Genomic DNA, 16,351 nt, shown 5'->3' with positions numbered 1-16,351 from the left:
CTGAACACCTCAAGTCATTCTGTAAATTGAACACCTCATGTAAAACTGAACACCTCAAGTCATTCTGTAAATTGAACACCTCATGTAAAACTGAACACCTCAAGTCATTCTGTAAATTGAACACCTCATGTAAAACTGAACACCTCAAGTCATTCTGTAAATTGAACACCTCATGTAAAACTGAACACCTCAAGTCATTCTGTAAATTGAACACCTCATGTAAAACTGAACACCTCAAGTCATTCTGTAAATTGAACACCTCATGTAAAACTGAACACCTCAAGTCATTCTGTAAACTGAACATTTCACTCTGTAAAACCACACAAGTCAATCTGTAAACTGAACATCTCACTCTGTAAAACCACACAAGTCATTCTGTAAACTGAAAACTGCATTCTGTAAAACCACACAAGTCATTCTGTAAACTGAACATCTCACTCTGTAAAACCACACAAGTCATTCTGTAAACTGAAAACTGCATTCTGTAAAACCACACAAGTCATTCTGTAAACTGAAAACTGCATTCTGTAAAACCACACAAGTCATTCTGTAAACTGAACATCTCACTCTGTAAAACCACACAAGTCATTCTGTAAACTGAAAACTGCATTCTGTAAAACCACACAAGTCATTCTGTAAACTGAACACTGCATTCTGTAAAACCACACAAGTCATTCTGTAAACTGAAAACTGCATTCTGTAAAACCACACAAGTCATTCTGTAAACTGAACACTGCATTCTGTAAAACCACACAAGTCATTCTGTTAACTGAACACCTCATTTTATGAAACCATACTTCTCATTCTAAGAAACAGAACATCTCATTTTGTAAACTGAACACCTGGTTCTGCAAAACAAAATGAACAAAAACCTCATGCTGTAAAACTGCACAAGTCATTAGTCTGAATGAAACACCACATACTGTGAACTGAACACCACACACTGTGAACTGAACACCACACACTGTGAACTGATCACCACACACTGTGAACTGAACACCACACACTGTGAACTGAACACCACACACTGTGAACTGAACACCACACACTGTGAACTGAACACCACATACTGTGAACTGAACACCACATACTGTGAACTGAGCACCGCATTCTGTGAACTGAACACCGCATTCTGTGAACTGAACACCGCATTCTGTGAACTGAACACCACATACTGTGAACTGAACACCACATTCTGTGAACTGAACACCACATTCTGTGAACTGAACACCACATATCGTGAACTGAACACCACATACCGTGAACTGAACACCACATACCGTGAACTGAACACCACATACCGTGAACTGAACACCACATACTGTGAACTGAACACCACATTCTGTGAACTGAACACCACATTCTGTGAACTGAACACCACATTCTGTGAACTGAACAACACATTCTGTGAACTGAACACCACATTCTGTGAACTGAACACCACATACTGTGAACTGAACACCACATATCGTGAACTGAACACCACATACTGTGAACTGAACACCACATACTGTGAACTGAACACCACATACTGTGAACTGAACACCACATACTGTGAACTGAACACCACATACTGTGAACTGAACACCACATAATGTGAACTGAACACCACATACTGTGAACTGAACACCACATACTGTGAACTGAACACCACATTCTGTGAACTGAACATCACATACTGTGAACTGAACACCACATTCTGTGAACTGAACATCACATACTGTGAACTGAACACCACATACTGTGAACTGAACACCACATTCTGTGAACTGAACACCACATACTGTGAACTGAACACCACGTACTGTGAACTGAACACCACATACTGTGAACTGAACACCACATTCTGTGAACTGAACACCACATACTGTGAACTGAACACCACATACTGTGAACTGAACACCACATACTGTGAACTGAACACCACATTCTGTGAACTGAACATCACATACTGTGAACTGAACACCACATACTGTGAACTGAACACCACATTCTGTGAACTGAACACCACATTCTGTGAACTGAACACCACATACTGTGAACTGAACACCACATACTGTGAACTGGACACCACATACTGTGAACTGGACACCACATACTGTGAACTGGACACCACATACTGTGAACTGAACACCACATACTGTGAACTGAACACCATATACTGTGAACTGAACACTATATACTGTGAACTGAACACCACATTCTGTGAACTGAACACCACATACTGTGAACTGAACACCACACACTGTGAACTGAACACCACATACTGTGAACTGGACACCACATACTGTGAACTGAACACCACATACTGTGAACTGGACACCACATACTAGACACTTTCTTTTTTTATAATTCAAACACCTCAGTCTTTAAACCAAACAATCCATTCATTATTATACTATTACAATAAAACAAGTGATTGCTGGCATGTTTTATTTTCAGACAATGCGAAAAATGCAACCAAAGAAAGAAAATGAAGACACCAAGAAAGGAAAATCTAAGGTATAGAATTAGTTTATGTCCGGTTTTAAATCTTGTCCAACTAGTTATATAGCTCTTCTGATTGTTAATCATGTAAAGCATGAATTTTAAATGCTGTCTTGCTTTTTTGAGTTTGCGTTATCGTTTGTCTCAAAAATTTAAGGGGCAGCTCACCAGATTGGAATATCATGTCAATAAACACGGTGTTGTACATGCATTGTATTCATCTCATGGGACTCATATGAACATGACAAGATAACCATCCTTTTTGAAAATCCAACAAAATTATTTAAACATCATCTAGACAAAAATGAATTTGTAAAAAAACTAATTTATTACGTTTGTATGTGCCAACATGACTACTTTGGCTGGAGAAAAAAACTGTGCACTGTTGCGTGTTTGATATTTATACCATTTACAAAACATGCAAAACACTTCCATAGTCCAATGTGAGGACATGCAATTCAGTGTGTCTGTCTGTCTGTCTATCTATCCATACATGTGTGCATTTGCTGATGCCATTTCTCGGTTGTACCTTGACTAAATTCGTTCACAGTTGGTTAAAGGCAAGACATAATAATGATGTACATATTGATTTATTTACATTTTGTTGGCCTTTGTTTTATATAAACATTTGAATGGTTAGTAGTACTCTGAGAGTGTCAGTTGTCACTATCAAAGTTAGCATAAAGGGGTTTATTTAATTATTCACTGGGTTTAATTTTGCTTATTCCACTTACTGGAAAATGCGCTAAATTAAAACCCAGTGAATATGTAAAATTTAGCATAGAACACGTTATCTAAATGATAAAACTGTGAATTAAAAACCCATTGAATATGCCTGAAATGGTAAATTAGAGAAATTTAGAACCAGTGAAATTAGTCATTTTACAGTAGATTCCTATTTACACAATTAAAACGTTTGTGGCAACTACTGATTATTAAATATCCCCAAAAAATATGTGCCAGTGTTTTCTTATTTCGCATCGACCAGCTCTAATCAAACTGGATAGATTTCGTAGTGACTTGAGTAAAATTTTAGCAATTTGAACAAATCCAAGCATTTTATCTGTTGGCTACAAAGCCATTGTATTTTTGACTGATTACTGTGGTTGCATTCAGGGAACGGAAGATATTCCAACTCGTTCAAATTGCATGTCATTGGAATACTTGGATATCTCGCAGCCCGTTGCGCAAAGAAGTGTACCCAACTCGCCTATCCTCAGACCCAGATTTGAAACACTTCCTTCAAAGGTACAATCTTTTTTATTTGCATCACAACTGTTTTCAACAATTTTGTCGCTGTGTCTAGAGTATGGATCGGCACGTTGTTTGCTTTCAACATTGTTCAGCCGTTATCTTGCATGCTGCATTCTACCACAATGCACTATTCAATATGGCTGCCATATCCTGTTGCTCATTGTCAATTCTTCTTATTTTGCATATATTTATGAGTGTCACACCTTCTCCACCAAAGGTTAAGTGCAGTGTGTAGAAAATGCGCCATATTTGAATCAGTCAAAGTTAACATAAACTGAAATTGTTTTTGTTCTAAACTGAGAAAATTTGAATCGCATATATAGACTTGCACAAATGACAGAGGCGTGTCATTACGGCTGAAATAAAACTGTGATGGGAATTGGCGTACAATAAATGCAGATTTTGGTTTATGTTTGCTTTTTTAGAGATGCGCTTCTAATATTCTAAAATTAAATGTACCACCAACACCAAAAAATGGCACAGTGACTTACGTAATATAAGATTAATTCAACTATTTCAGAGTAAGCCACCGGATAGGCCACCACCACCATTTGCATTATACTCGCAAGCAAAACCAAGAAAAAGGTCCGACCATGTGTCACACAACCAGAAGTTTATGTCCTCAAAGAAAGAAGAAATGTAAGTAACAGAGATCAAGAGGAGTATGTGAGGTCACCATGCTGTGGTTATGTGAGATCACCATGCTGTGGTTATGTGAGATCACCATGCTGTGGTTATGTGAGGTCATCATGCTGTGGTTATGTGAGATCACCATGCTGTGGTTATGTGAGGTCATCGTGCTGTGGTTATGTGAGATCACCATGCTATGGTTATGTGAGGTCATCGTGCTGTGGTTATGTGAGATCACCATGCTATGGTTATGTGAGGTCATCATGCTGTGGTTATGTGAGATCACCATGCTATGGTTATGTGAGGTCATCGTGCTGTGGTTATGTGAGATCACCATGCTGTGGTTATGTGAGGTCACTATACTGTGGTTATGTGAGGTCACCATGCTGTGGTTATGTGAGGTCACCATGCTGTGGTTATGTGAGGTCACCATGCAGTGGTTATGTGAGGTCAACATGCTGTGGTTATGTGTGGTCATTATGCTGTGGTTATGTTAGGTTACCATGCTGTGGTTATGTGAGGTCACCATGCTGTGGTTATGTGAGGTCACCATGCTGTGGTTATGTGAGGTAACCATGCAGTGGTTATGTGTGCTCATTATGCTGTGGTTATGTTAGGTTACCATGCTGTGGTTATGTGAGGACACCATGCTGTTATGTGAGGTCAACATGCTGTGGTTATGTGTGGTCATTATGCTGTGGTTATGTTAGGTTACCATGCTGTGGTTATGTGAGATCACCATATGTGGTTATGTGTGGTAACCATGCTATGGTTATGTGAGGTCACCATGCTGTGGTTATGTGAGGTCACTATGCTGTGGTTATGCGAGGTCACCATATGTGGTTATGCGAGATCACCATGTTATGGTTATGTAAGGTCACCATATGTGGTTATGTGAGGTCACCATGTTGGGGTTATGTGGGGTCACCACGCTGGGGTTATGTGAGGTCAACATGCTGTGGTTATGTGTGGTCATGCTGTGGTTATGTGAGGTCACCATGCTGTGGTTATGTGAGATCACCATATATGGTTATGTGAGGTCACCATGCTGTGGTTATGTGAGGTCACCATGCTGTGGTTATGTGAGGTCATCATATGTGGATATGTGAGGTCACCATATGTGGTTATGTGAGGTCACCATGCCAGGGTTATGTGAGGTCACCATGCCGTGGTTATGTGAGGTCACCATGCTGTGGTTATGTGAGGTCACCATGCTGTGGTTATGTGAGGTCATCATGCTGTTATGTGAGGTCACCATGCCGGGGTTATGTGAGGTCAACATGCAGTGGTTATGTGAGGTCACCATACTGTGGTTATCTGAGGTCAACATATGTGGTGTCACTATATGCGGTTATGTGAGGTCACCATGCTGTGGTCATGTGAGGTCACCATGCTGTGGTCATGTAAGGTCACCATATGTGGTTATGTGAGGTCAACATATGTGGTGTCACCATATGCGGTTATGTGAGGCCACCATGCTGTGATTATGTGAGGTCACCATATGTGGTTATGTGAGGTCACAGTTCATGTTCACCAAGTAATATAAACATGTGTATGTCATGTGTTATTGTGTAACAATGTTGCTTGACTACATTGTAATTGCAGTCCTTTGACTTACAACCTGATTGCAATTGGTGATGATGTTAGCACTGAGCCTGGAACCGAAGAAGATGATCTGATTATTGATGATAATCTATGTGGACAGAAAGACTGGAACTTTATGGACGATTTTAATGTATATATTGAAAAGCTTGACAAAGGCTTAATGAATGCTAACAGTGATTCCAGTGTAAGTATGACTTCTCCCAACATTTGAAAGCTGACCAGAATATCTTGATCCTTGTTTGGTAAAGTGTTTTCCATACTGCTTCAGCCGTGTATGATTTGTAACATCTATAATGAGGCCACTGTAAAGCCTCAAACCGTGTATACTAATATATTGTCTGTGCTGCCTTCAGTGGTGACATAATCTATAATGTGATTGTATTTTGCTGTAGTGTAATTGTACCATTCTATTGTATAACTGTACCATGCTGTGGTATAAATGTATCCCATTGTAGTATAATTATATCATGCTATAGTATAACTGTATCATGCTGTAGTGTAATTGCATCATGCTGTGGTATTACTATAATTGCATCAGGCTGTAGTATAACTGTATCATGCTGTAGTATAATTGCATCAGGCTGTAGTATAATTGCACCTCACAGTAGTATAACTATGCAGTAGATCAAAAACTTTTATGTTTTTTTCAAAAACAAACCTAACTAACTGTATTTGTATTAGGTGAATACAATATTCTCAGACCTTAATGTCACACATGGTATATGGAATTAACCAAGCATTGTTGCCTTGATATCATTCTAGGGCACATGTATACAACTGTATACAATACTTGTCATGTAATTTATTAAAGACATGTATCAGTGCCTGATTTTATAGTTGTAATTTCTAAATTCTACAAAACCCTCTCCCCCACATACCCTTTTAACAAGTTATAAGTTCTGCACATGTAATTTTCTTATCTCCACTGAATGCGCAGGCATGCTTCAGTCTTTTGATTCTTTATTTTTTAAAGCAAGTTAAGTTTTTTTTTCTGTATCCTGGGTAATTCTTCCCCACTTTGTTGTAGTTTATGTGTGTGTATGTATGATTGAAGGAGAATGATTTTTATATGTCACATCCATGATATTATGGTAATGAAGCTCTACATGCATGGAACACTGCCTTCCACTTTTATTTTGATAATATTTAAATTTAGAAATGCAGAAAGATATGCCTTATGCTTGATCCCTTAAGGTCGAACTTCTTTGTACCTTCTGGGGGTGAAAATTGACAAATGATAATATTTTTCAAATACCCCCCAAATGCCAAGCTTAACGTAACCCACTTTTGGCAAGAAGTGTGAGACAAGAGCCAGAAACTGCCATTTTCGGACAGTTCAGCAAGATTTGATATAATTTTTACCAATATTAGTGACAATTATTATATTCCACAATTAATCCTAATTCTCACCACTTCATTGAAAAGAATATAAATTTTCACCAGTTATAATTACATTGTTTTCACAAAATTCCAACATGGCCTACACAATGATTGTGACACTTTAAATATCATTTCCTGTATATTCCTTCACTTAATAACTGTTACTTCCCCCCTTCAGTGTAGCATTTGCAGTGCTTGCTTTGGTGGTTGCGTCAGTTTTAATAGGTGGATGTATATATTGAAAATGACTAAGATTAAAAGTCTCTAAAACCAAATCTATGTCATTCATATAGGAACAACGTGGTCGGAACCGTTATTCTCTACCAGCTTCTGTCTCTAGACAGCACCATGACACCGACAATGATGCTTTTTATCGTTTAAGTAATTTGCAAGAAGGGGCCATTAAGGTATTGCATGTCAGCACTGATTTTTGTGCTTTTTTGGGCTTAAATGGTGATGGCAGCTTTTGTAGAATGCTTGGGGTTGTATGAGAGTATATTCCCACTTCCATGTTGCATGCATCCCAACTCAAATCAGTTATGAATCGAGGTTATCCTAATCTATATTCAGTTAGAAAAGTAAGGTTGAAAAATGGATGATAAACATACAAATCAAACACACCAGGCTATCAGACATGGGTCGTTAAACTTTTCACCACCAGACACATTTTTCTTCATTTTTTCAATATTCTTTAATATTTTGGAAAATGAATTCTAATTTTTGAGCCAACAGACACAATTTAAGTCAATTTTCACTTTTTACTCACAAAAATGTTGCTATTTTTGTGCCAATTAGCTGAAGAAAAGTGCAGACTATAAACAAGACTATTTTCTGAATTTATGTTGAAAAAAAGGAACTTGTGGTGAAAAGGTTAAATGGCCATATTTAACGCCCTGCTTTTGCACGTATATGTAAATATGATGAAAACATAAAAACAGTGAAAATAAATGGTTTTACAGTTTTATTTACATATTGTCATGTATATTGATGGTAGTGTTTGTTCAAAAAGTATCAAAAAAATAGCGCTTTTAGATATTCTTTGTATTTGGTGGTTCAATAACTTGTATGTATAAAGTATAAAAATATGCCTATATTAGGGTATAAAAATAACTTGTATGCCCATATTAGGGTATAAAATAACTTGTATGCCCATATTAGGGTATAAAATAACTTGTATGCCCATATTAGGATATAAAAATAACTTGTATGCCCATATTAGGATATAAAAATAACTTGTATGCCCATATTAGGGTATAAAATAACTTGTATGCCCATATTAGGATATAAAATAACTTGTATGCCCATATTGGGGTATAAAATAACTTGTAAGCCCATATTAGAAAATAAAAATAACTTGTATGCCCATATTAGGGTATAAAAAATAACTTTTATGCCCATATTAAGGTATAAATAACTTGTATGCCCATATTAGGATATAAAAATAGCTTGTATGCCCATTTTAGGATATAAAAATAACTTGTATGCCCATATTAGGATATAGAAATAACTTGTATGCCCATATTAGGGTGTAAAAAGAAACCTTGAATGCCCATATTGAGGTATAAAAATAATTTATATGCCCATATTAGGATATAAACATATTTTTCTCATTCAATAAGATTAACAACAAAAAAGGGTTCTCATCCCAGGGAAAAGTGACACATGTTGTGGTCACGTATGCAGTTTCAAATTTATCTTAAATTATTCAATACCTCAACATAAATTAATGAATCGATATTATGAAGTGATAATATGGTTCAATAATGGGATTGTTCTATAAACATTTCTCTATCCTACCATATGTGGCGTACTTCACTGGTATGCTAAATTGCAAAAAGAATGTTTTCTTACAGACTTGCATGGTAACAGAAAAAATTCCTTTTTACCTAATCTAAATCAGGAGGTGTTTTTTTTATTTTAAAGTAATATCTTCCACATTTTAGAGAATAGGTAAAGAGCAGAGTTTTAAATCATGCTTAATTAAAACGTTGAATTGAATCGTCAACAATTTTGTTTTGTTTTGTAGAAATGAACAATATTTAATGATGAGCAATTTTTTAAAACAATTTGATCAATTTACATCCATTTTGTTCAGAAATAATAAGAATAGATGCAAATGTGCAAAAATTTGGCAGGAAAAGTTTTGCATTTAAATGGGCAGAACAAATGTGCTCTATATTTTGCACTTAATATTGGGACACTAGTTTTTTTTTCACTCAATATGCAAATTACGAACTGTAAACAAATGCACACCTTAATATGCAAAAGTTACTGACAGCCAAAGTCGGACCTTAACAACGTCCAATGAACTTGCCCTTCACAATGGTGACTAGATGAAGATGCATAAGCCAAATTTACAACACCATGGACATTCATATAAAGCCAGGTATTCATAGTATTCAAGTTTTTCCTTTGGACAATATACATAGCTGCCTGCAGTGATCAGCATCAGAGGGGAACTAATATAAACACAGGCAAATTTAGGAACATGCGAACTTGGCAAAGCACCTTACCACTGTAAACAAATACATACCACAGTATGCCAAAGTCACCACTATATGTTTTGAAGCATTTCATTTTAGATGTCTGCTATCACTTCAGCCCACTCACTATGCTTAATAGTATCAATTCTATGATGCTCTTTAAAGCAGGGGGTATCTTCACCTGCATATGCATCAGATGGTCATAGCGTGTCATTGTTTACAAACAAGCATCTACCAATGAGTCTTTGTGTTCTAAGCATGTGTTGTTATCATCGCTTGGGACTCAATTCCCGCGCACATGTGCAGGTGACACCCCTCTCGCTTTAAATATTACGTTTGCAAAGTGCTGAATAAACAAGCTTACATGCTTAATTACGAGTCCCAGGAAGGAGTCGTGAATGATCTGAAATCATGCAAGCAAAAATTACCTATTTAAAAATAATACAATATTAGTACACTCTATAAAGGATTGTACCTGGCTTAAGTGTATCATACCTGTGTCCGATTAACCTTTCCACCACCAGTTCCCTGATTTCATCACAAATTCACAAAATAGTCCTGTTTATATTCTGCACTTTCCTTCAGAAGTTTTGGACAAAAATAGCCAATTTTTTGGAGTAAAAACTAAAAATTGACTTAAATTTTGTCTGTTGGTTCCAAAAATAGGGTTCATTTCCAGAAATATTGAAAAATATAAGAAAAAAGTGCAGAAAAATTTGGGTGAGAAAGTCTGGTGGTGGAAAGGTTAAGGGTCAATTCATTATAAACATTTAGGGAGAGAAGACGGTTAATGGCTACTAGCAGGCAATGTGTAACTATTTAAGATTTAAATGCACTTTACTGATCCATGTTATTATTATATACAATGTAAGCAGTAATGTTGTATTTCTGTGTGAACAAACAATACATAATAGCTGTGCTGACACGTTCATTTCCTTTGCTAAAGTTCTATTGGCATTGGGTAAGACTATAGATTAATGTGCTAGCAATGTCTGTTATATTCATGCTAATAACACAATCATTTGTAGACTGACAAATTTGTTTGATGTTCTTAACTGCAATGAGTGTTGAATATTAATTTTTTTGTTGCGTAAATCTATTATAATATGAATGTACTTTGTGATCTGATCCAAAATGGCTTACATGTGATCCAAAATGGCTGAAATGTGATCCGAAATGTAATCCAAAATGGCTGACATGTGATCCGAAATGTAATCCAAAATGGCTGCCATGTGACCCAAAATAACTGACATGCGACCCAAAATGGCTGACATGTGACCCAAAATGGTTGATGCTGGTGAACCAAAATTGATGTCAGATGTCCATCATTCAAACATTTTTAATTTTATTGATTCAGAAATAAATGCAATTTGCCTTTTATATATTGCCTTTATAACAACAAACTGACATACAGCTCTTTTAACTGAAATTAATGGTACACTTTATAGTTTATGAGGAGTACCATAACACTGTTCACTTTCAGTTTTTTATCAAGCAGCTTGATTCTATTTTATTTTTGAACAATTATAAGTTTTAGATAAGATATTCAATTTACAATTTAGAATTTGTGGAGTAGGGGATCAAGTTAAATATTGTTGTTACTTGGGAATTGTGGTGTGAATATACCTGTACAATCAATGGAATGCGTTACACATTAGATGTGTCAGTTTTCAACTTGCAGTTTTCAATAAGATAGTTGATAGTAAAAGTAACAATATTCAGACCTTAGGAAGGTAAAAATATTCCTTGTATATGGCGTCTTATCACATGACTATAAATGCACCGTAGTTGCGACATTTTGTGTGAAATATCATTCGGTAAATGGTACGGTAAATGTCATCATTTTATACATATTAGGAAAGTATCGGTAATTGCAGAAAGATAAATCCTGCTGTGATACATTTCATATTTAGACAGTGATGCAAGAATTTCAGACTGGACAACAATTACTCAAACGATGCTGCAATAACACTTACTTGTATTAATATCAAAAAAGTAATTGATAAAAGAGTAATATTTATGCTAATTATTATCTCTTATCAGCGTAACTGCAAAAGGTGTGTCCACTAATGAGTTCAGAGGTCATGCCTTAATAGCATAAATTAGCATATGATTTGTATAAGTGTAGTCATATAAAATGTTTGCACTTGAAGCTGGTCGTGTGATAAAATGTTATTACCTGATATTACTTATTCGTCATGCTGGTCGAAACTCTGGGCATCACAGTTTCTATTATTCACTCACTGCTTGCAGTTCATACAAAATGACATCATTTGTACATCCTAGCACTATGAATAATAGATAGCAGGTAATATCTGCATGGTATCTTTGCTGTAAAATTGCAGGGAATGTTTGCATTCAATGTTCCTAAATAGACCTCATTTGTAAATGGTCACCATGATCTTTATTGCGAATAAAAACAAAAAATAACCAAGGTCTTTTTCAGAGCTACTTCTTTTTCTTCTTTTAACTCATGGGGGGTTGGGGGAGGGTGGCCAGCAGAGCAGGACAAGTGCAATTTTTTATCATGTCTTATCCTTGTATATATGTGCCAGCATTTTTTTCCCTCTCGATGTCCGGCCTTCAAATTTTTTATTTAACAAATCTTCTGACAACCCCTGTGATTTGAAATGAATGACTCACTAGTAGGGAAAAACACTGATCTTCTTTATTGTGTGTTTCATCAGGAGGAAGATCCTAGAACAGAAACTAAAAGTGCAATAGATGCCACCAGGAATCAATGGGAGAAATTTGAAGACAGCTCACCAGCAACTGTAGATATGAAAGTACATGCAAAATCATCAGATGGGGAACTTATTGACTTAGCTAGTCCGGTATCCGAATCAGTTTCTCAGAGACCAATGCGTCCTAAAGTACCACCTCCTGTTCCTCCAAGACCAGCTAGTGTGGTAAGAATACAGGTCACAGCAACGTCTCCTAAGTCCAAAGGTCTACCAGCTAGACCACCTCCGCCAGCTAGTGTAAAAGATAGTACATTTCCAAGTAGTTTTTCAAGCCCTTCGTTATTTACAGAAACACAAAAACCCTCAGTCACGCACAGAGACTTAAGTTCCACGCAAGAACTCTTAGCAGACTATGGCATCAATTTTCCGTCAGGTGATAACGCTAGCAATCCTACACTCACTCCCACAATGCAACAACAACAACAACAGCCGCAGCCTTTGTGTTTCAGAAACAACTTACCTGATATCCTGAACACTATACCTTCAGAACCATCAAGTTGTAACACGCCTGTCCTGCAGCCGACGACATCACCCAAGAAAGATGCAGTGCAGCCTGGTGAAGATGACCCGTTTGCTTTTCTAGTGAAACAAACCAGACAATCTATGACTCAAAGACAGCAATGTGACGCCGACAGAGGCGTGGCTAGCAGGCATACAGAAATGCATACAGGTCTTTAAATAAGGACGAGTTTTTTTTGTATAAATCCAGCTTTCTCAGACTTGTGTTATTTAACCCTATATACAAGAACAAGAGTTTGTTGCCAAATGTCAGTGCATCGAGTACTAGTATATGTTATTTGACTTTTACAGGGATATCTATTGTCACCGTGTTGAAGATTATATACTGTACAATGTTTTAGTATGATTGACATCATGTGTTAAGAATTTGATCATTGTCATTACATCATTCTCAATCCATTAATATCTCTGTGTATACAGACGTACTTAAAAAAACTGTTTGGAGTAGATAAATATCATGTACACCTGTTTCCATGTGAATTATTGGGATTTGGTTTCTCTACCTGTGTTATAAATATAGAAAATATATTACTAATATCGATTGTATTTTTCTTTCTCTTATGTAAACAAGGGTTAATTTTAAGTTAGTAATTTTCTGTGACTTTGTATTGTGATTTTGATTTGTATATTAATTTTGTCTGTATATTTATTTAATCAATTCACATGCATAAACAGTACAGTATAAAGTTTTACGGTAAATTGTTACAGGAATTAATTTTCATATACTGAGTCAAAATGCCATTTGTAGTAAAAATGAAAACTGAGTAATATGTCAGCTCACATGGTATTCACTTCATGATTATAGTATGCTAAAAATGAAAGAATAACAAAAAGTCTTTCAACTGCCTAGGTACTGTTTAAATGTCACAGCCAGCAGTCTAGGTACTGTTTACATGTGCACAGCCAGCTGTCTAGGTGCTGTTTACATGTGGACAGCCAGCTGTCTATGTACATGTGCACAGCCAGCAGTCTAGGTACTGTTTATATGTGTACAGCCAGCTGTCTAGGCACTGTTTACATGTGCACAGCCAGCAGTCTAGGTACTGTTTACATGTGCACAGCCAGCTGTCTAGGTACTGTTTACATGTGCATAGCCAGCTGTCTAGGTACTGTTTACATGTGTACAGTCAGCTGTCTAGGTACTGTTTACATGTGCACAGCCAGCAGTCTAGGTACTGTTTACATGTGCACAGCCAGCTGTCTAGGTACTGTTTACATGTGCACAGCCAGCTGTCTAGGTGCTGTTTACATGTGCACAGTCAGCAGTCTAGGTAGTGTTTACATGTGCACAGCCAGCTGTCTAGGTACTGTTTACATGTGCACAGCCAACAGTCTAGGTACTGTGTACATGTGCACAGCCAGCAGTCTAGGTACTGTGTACATGTGCACAGCCAGCAGTCTAGGTACTGTTTACATGTGCACAGCCAACAGTCTAGGTACTGTTTACATGTGCACAGCCAGCAGTCTAGGTACTGTTTACATGTACATAGCCAGCAGTTTAGGTACTGTTTACATGTGCACAGCCAGCTGTCTTGGTACTGTTTACATGTGCACAGCCAGCTGTCTAGGTGCTGTGCACATGTAAACAGCCAGCAGTCTAGGTACTGTTTACATGTGCACAGCCAGCCAGCTGTCTAGGTATTGTTCACATGTGCACAGCCAGCAGTCTAGGTACTGTTTATATGTGTACAGCCAGCTGTCTAGGTACTGTTTACATGTGCACAGCCAGCAGTCTAAGTACTGTTTACACGTGCACAGCCAGCTGTCTAGGTACTGTTTACATGTGCATAGCCAGCTGTCTAGGTACTGTTTACATGTGTACAGTCAGCTGTCTAGGTACTGTTTACATGTGCACAGCCAGCAGTCTAGGTACTGTTTACATGTGCACAGCCAGCTGTCTAGGTACTGTTTACATGTGCACAGCCAGCTGTTTAGGTGCTGTTTACATGTGCACAGCCAGCAGTCTAGGTACTGTTTACATGTGCACAGCCAACAGTCTATGTACTGTTTACATGTGCACAGCCAGCAGTCTTGGTACTGTTTACATGTGCACAGCCAGCTGTCTAGGTGCTGTGCACATGTAAACAGCCAGCAGTCTAGGTGCTGTGCACATGTAAACAGCCAGCAGTCTAGGTACTGTTTACATGTGCACAGCCAGCCAGCTGTCTAGGTACTGTTCACATGTGCACAGCCAGCAGTCTAGGTACTGTTTACATGTATACAGCCAGTTGTCTAGGTACTGTTTACATGTGCACAGCCAACAGTCTAGGTACTGTTTACATGTGCACAGCCAGCTGTCTAGGTACTGTTTACATGTGCACAGCCAACATTCTAGGTACTGTTTACATGTGCACAGCCAGCTGTCTAGGTACTGTTTACATGTGCACAGCCAGCTGTCTAGGTGCTGTTTACATGTGCACAGCCAGCAGTCTAGGTACTGTTTACATGTGCACAGCCAGCTGTCTAGGTACTGTTTACATGTGCACAGCCAACAGTCTAGGTACTGTTTACATGTGCACAGCCAGCAGTCTAGGTACTGTTTACATGTGCACAGCCAACAGTCTAGGTACTGTTTACATGTTCACAGCCAGCTGTCTAGGTACTGTTTACATGTGCACAGCCAGCAGTCTTGGTACTGTTTACATGTGCACAGCCAGCTGTCTAGGTACTGTTTACATGTGCACAGCCAGCAGTCTAGGTACTGTTTACATGTACATAGCCAGCAGTTTAGGTACTGTTTACATGTGCACAGCCAGCTGTCTTGGTACTGTTTACATGTGCACAGCCAGCTGTCTAGGTGCTGTGCACATGTAAACAGCCAGCAGTCTAGGTACTTTTTACATGTGCACAGCCAGCCAGCTGTCTAGGTACTGTTCACATGTGCACAGCCAGCAGTCTAAGTACTGTTTACATGTATACAGCCAGCTGTCTAGGTACTGTTTACATGTGCACAGCCAACAGTCTAGGTATTGTTTACATGTGCACAGCCAGCTGTCTAGGTACTGTTTACATGTGCACAGCCAACAGTCTAGGTACTGTTTACATGTGCACAGCAAACAGTCTAGGTACTGTTTACATGTGCACAGCCAACAGTCTAGGTACCGTTTACATGTGCACAGCCAGCTGTCTTGGTACTGTTTACATGTGCACAGCCAGCTGTCTAGGTACTGTTTACATGTGCACAGCCAACAGTCTAGGTACTGTGTACATGTGCACAACCAGCAGTCTAGGTACTGTGTACATGTGCAC

The 16,351-nt window shown here is 37.9% G+C and overlaps 1 protein-coding gene across 6 annotated transcripts in view; it reads left to right on the top strand.

The window, feature by feature from the left end:
* LOC100373824 (DENN domain-containing protein 1B-like) overlaps positions 1 to 13,865 on the top strand; it is a 60,005-nt gene extending 46,140 nt beyond the window's left edge. For 4 of the 6 annotated variants that reach the window (XM_085492495.1, XM_085492494.1, XM_085492496.1 and 1 more), the window contains 6 exons: positions 2,443 to 2,502; positions 3,604 to 3,735; positions 4,262 to 4,380; positions 5,977 to 6,160; positions 7,650 to 7,763; positions 12,527 to 13,865. In XM_085492495.1, the coding sequence (XP_085348621.1) occupies positions 2,443 to 2,502; positions 3,604 to 3,735; positions 4,262 to 4,380; positions 5,977 to 6,160; positions 7,650 to 7,763; positions 12,527 to 13,261 (1,344 nt within the window). In that variant the 3' untranslated portion in view covers positions 13,262 to 13,865. The remainder of the gene's footprint in view (positions 1 to 2,442; positions 2,503 to 3,603; positions 3,736 to 4,261; positions 4,381 to 5,976; positions 6,161 to 7,649; positions 7,764 to 12,526) is intronic. The other 2 variants (XM_085492498.1, XM_085492497.1) reach the window with 1 other exon arrangement.
* Positions 13,866 to 16,351: the final 2,486 nt, after the last annotated feature.

Source organism: Saccoglossus kowalevskii, chromosome 17 (genome assembly GCF_978046115.1).
Source record: "Saccoglossus kowalevskii chromosome 17, keSacKowa6.1, whole genome shotgun sequence".
In the NCBI taxonomy this organism is placed as follows: Eukaryota; Metazoa; Hemichordata; class Enteropneusta; family Harrimaniidae; genus Saccoglossus; species Saccoglossus kowalevskii.
Note: the sequence above shows the minus strand (reverse complement) of the source record. Positions and strands in the feature narration are given on the sequence as shown.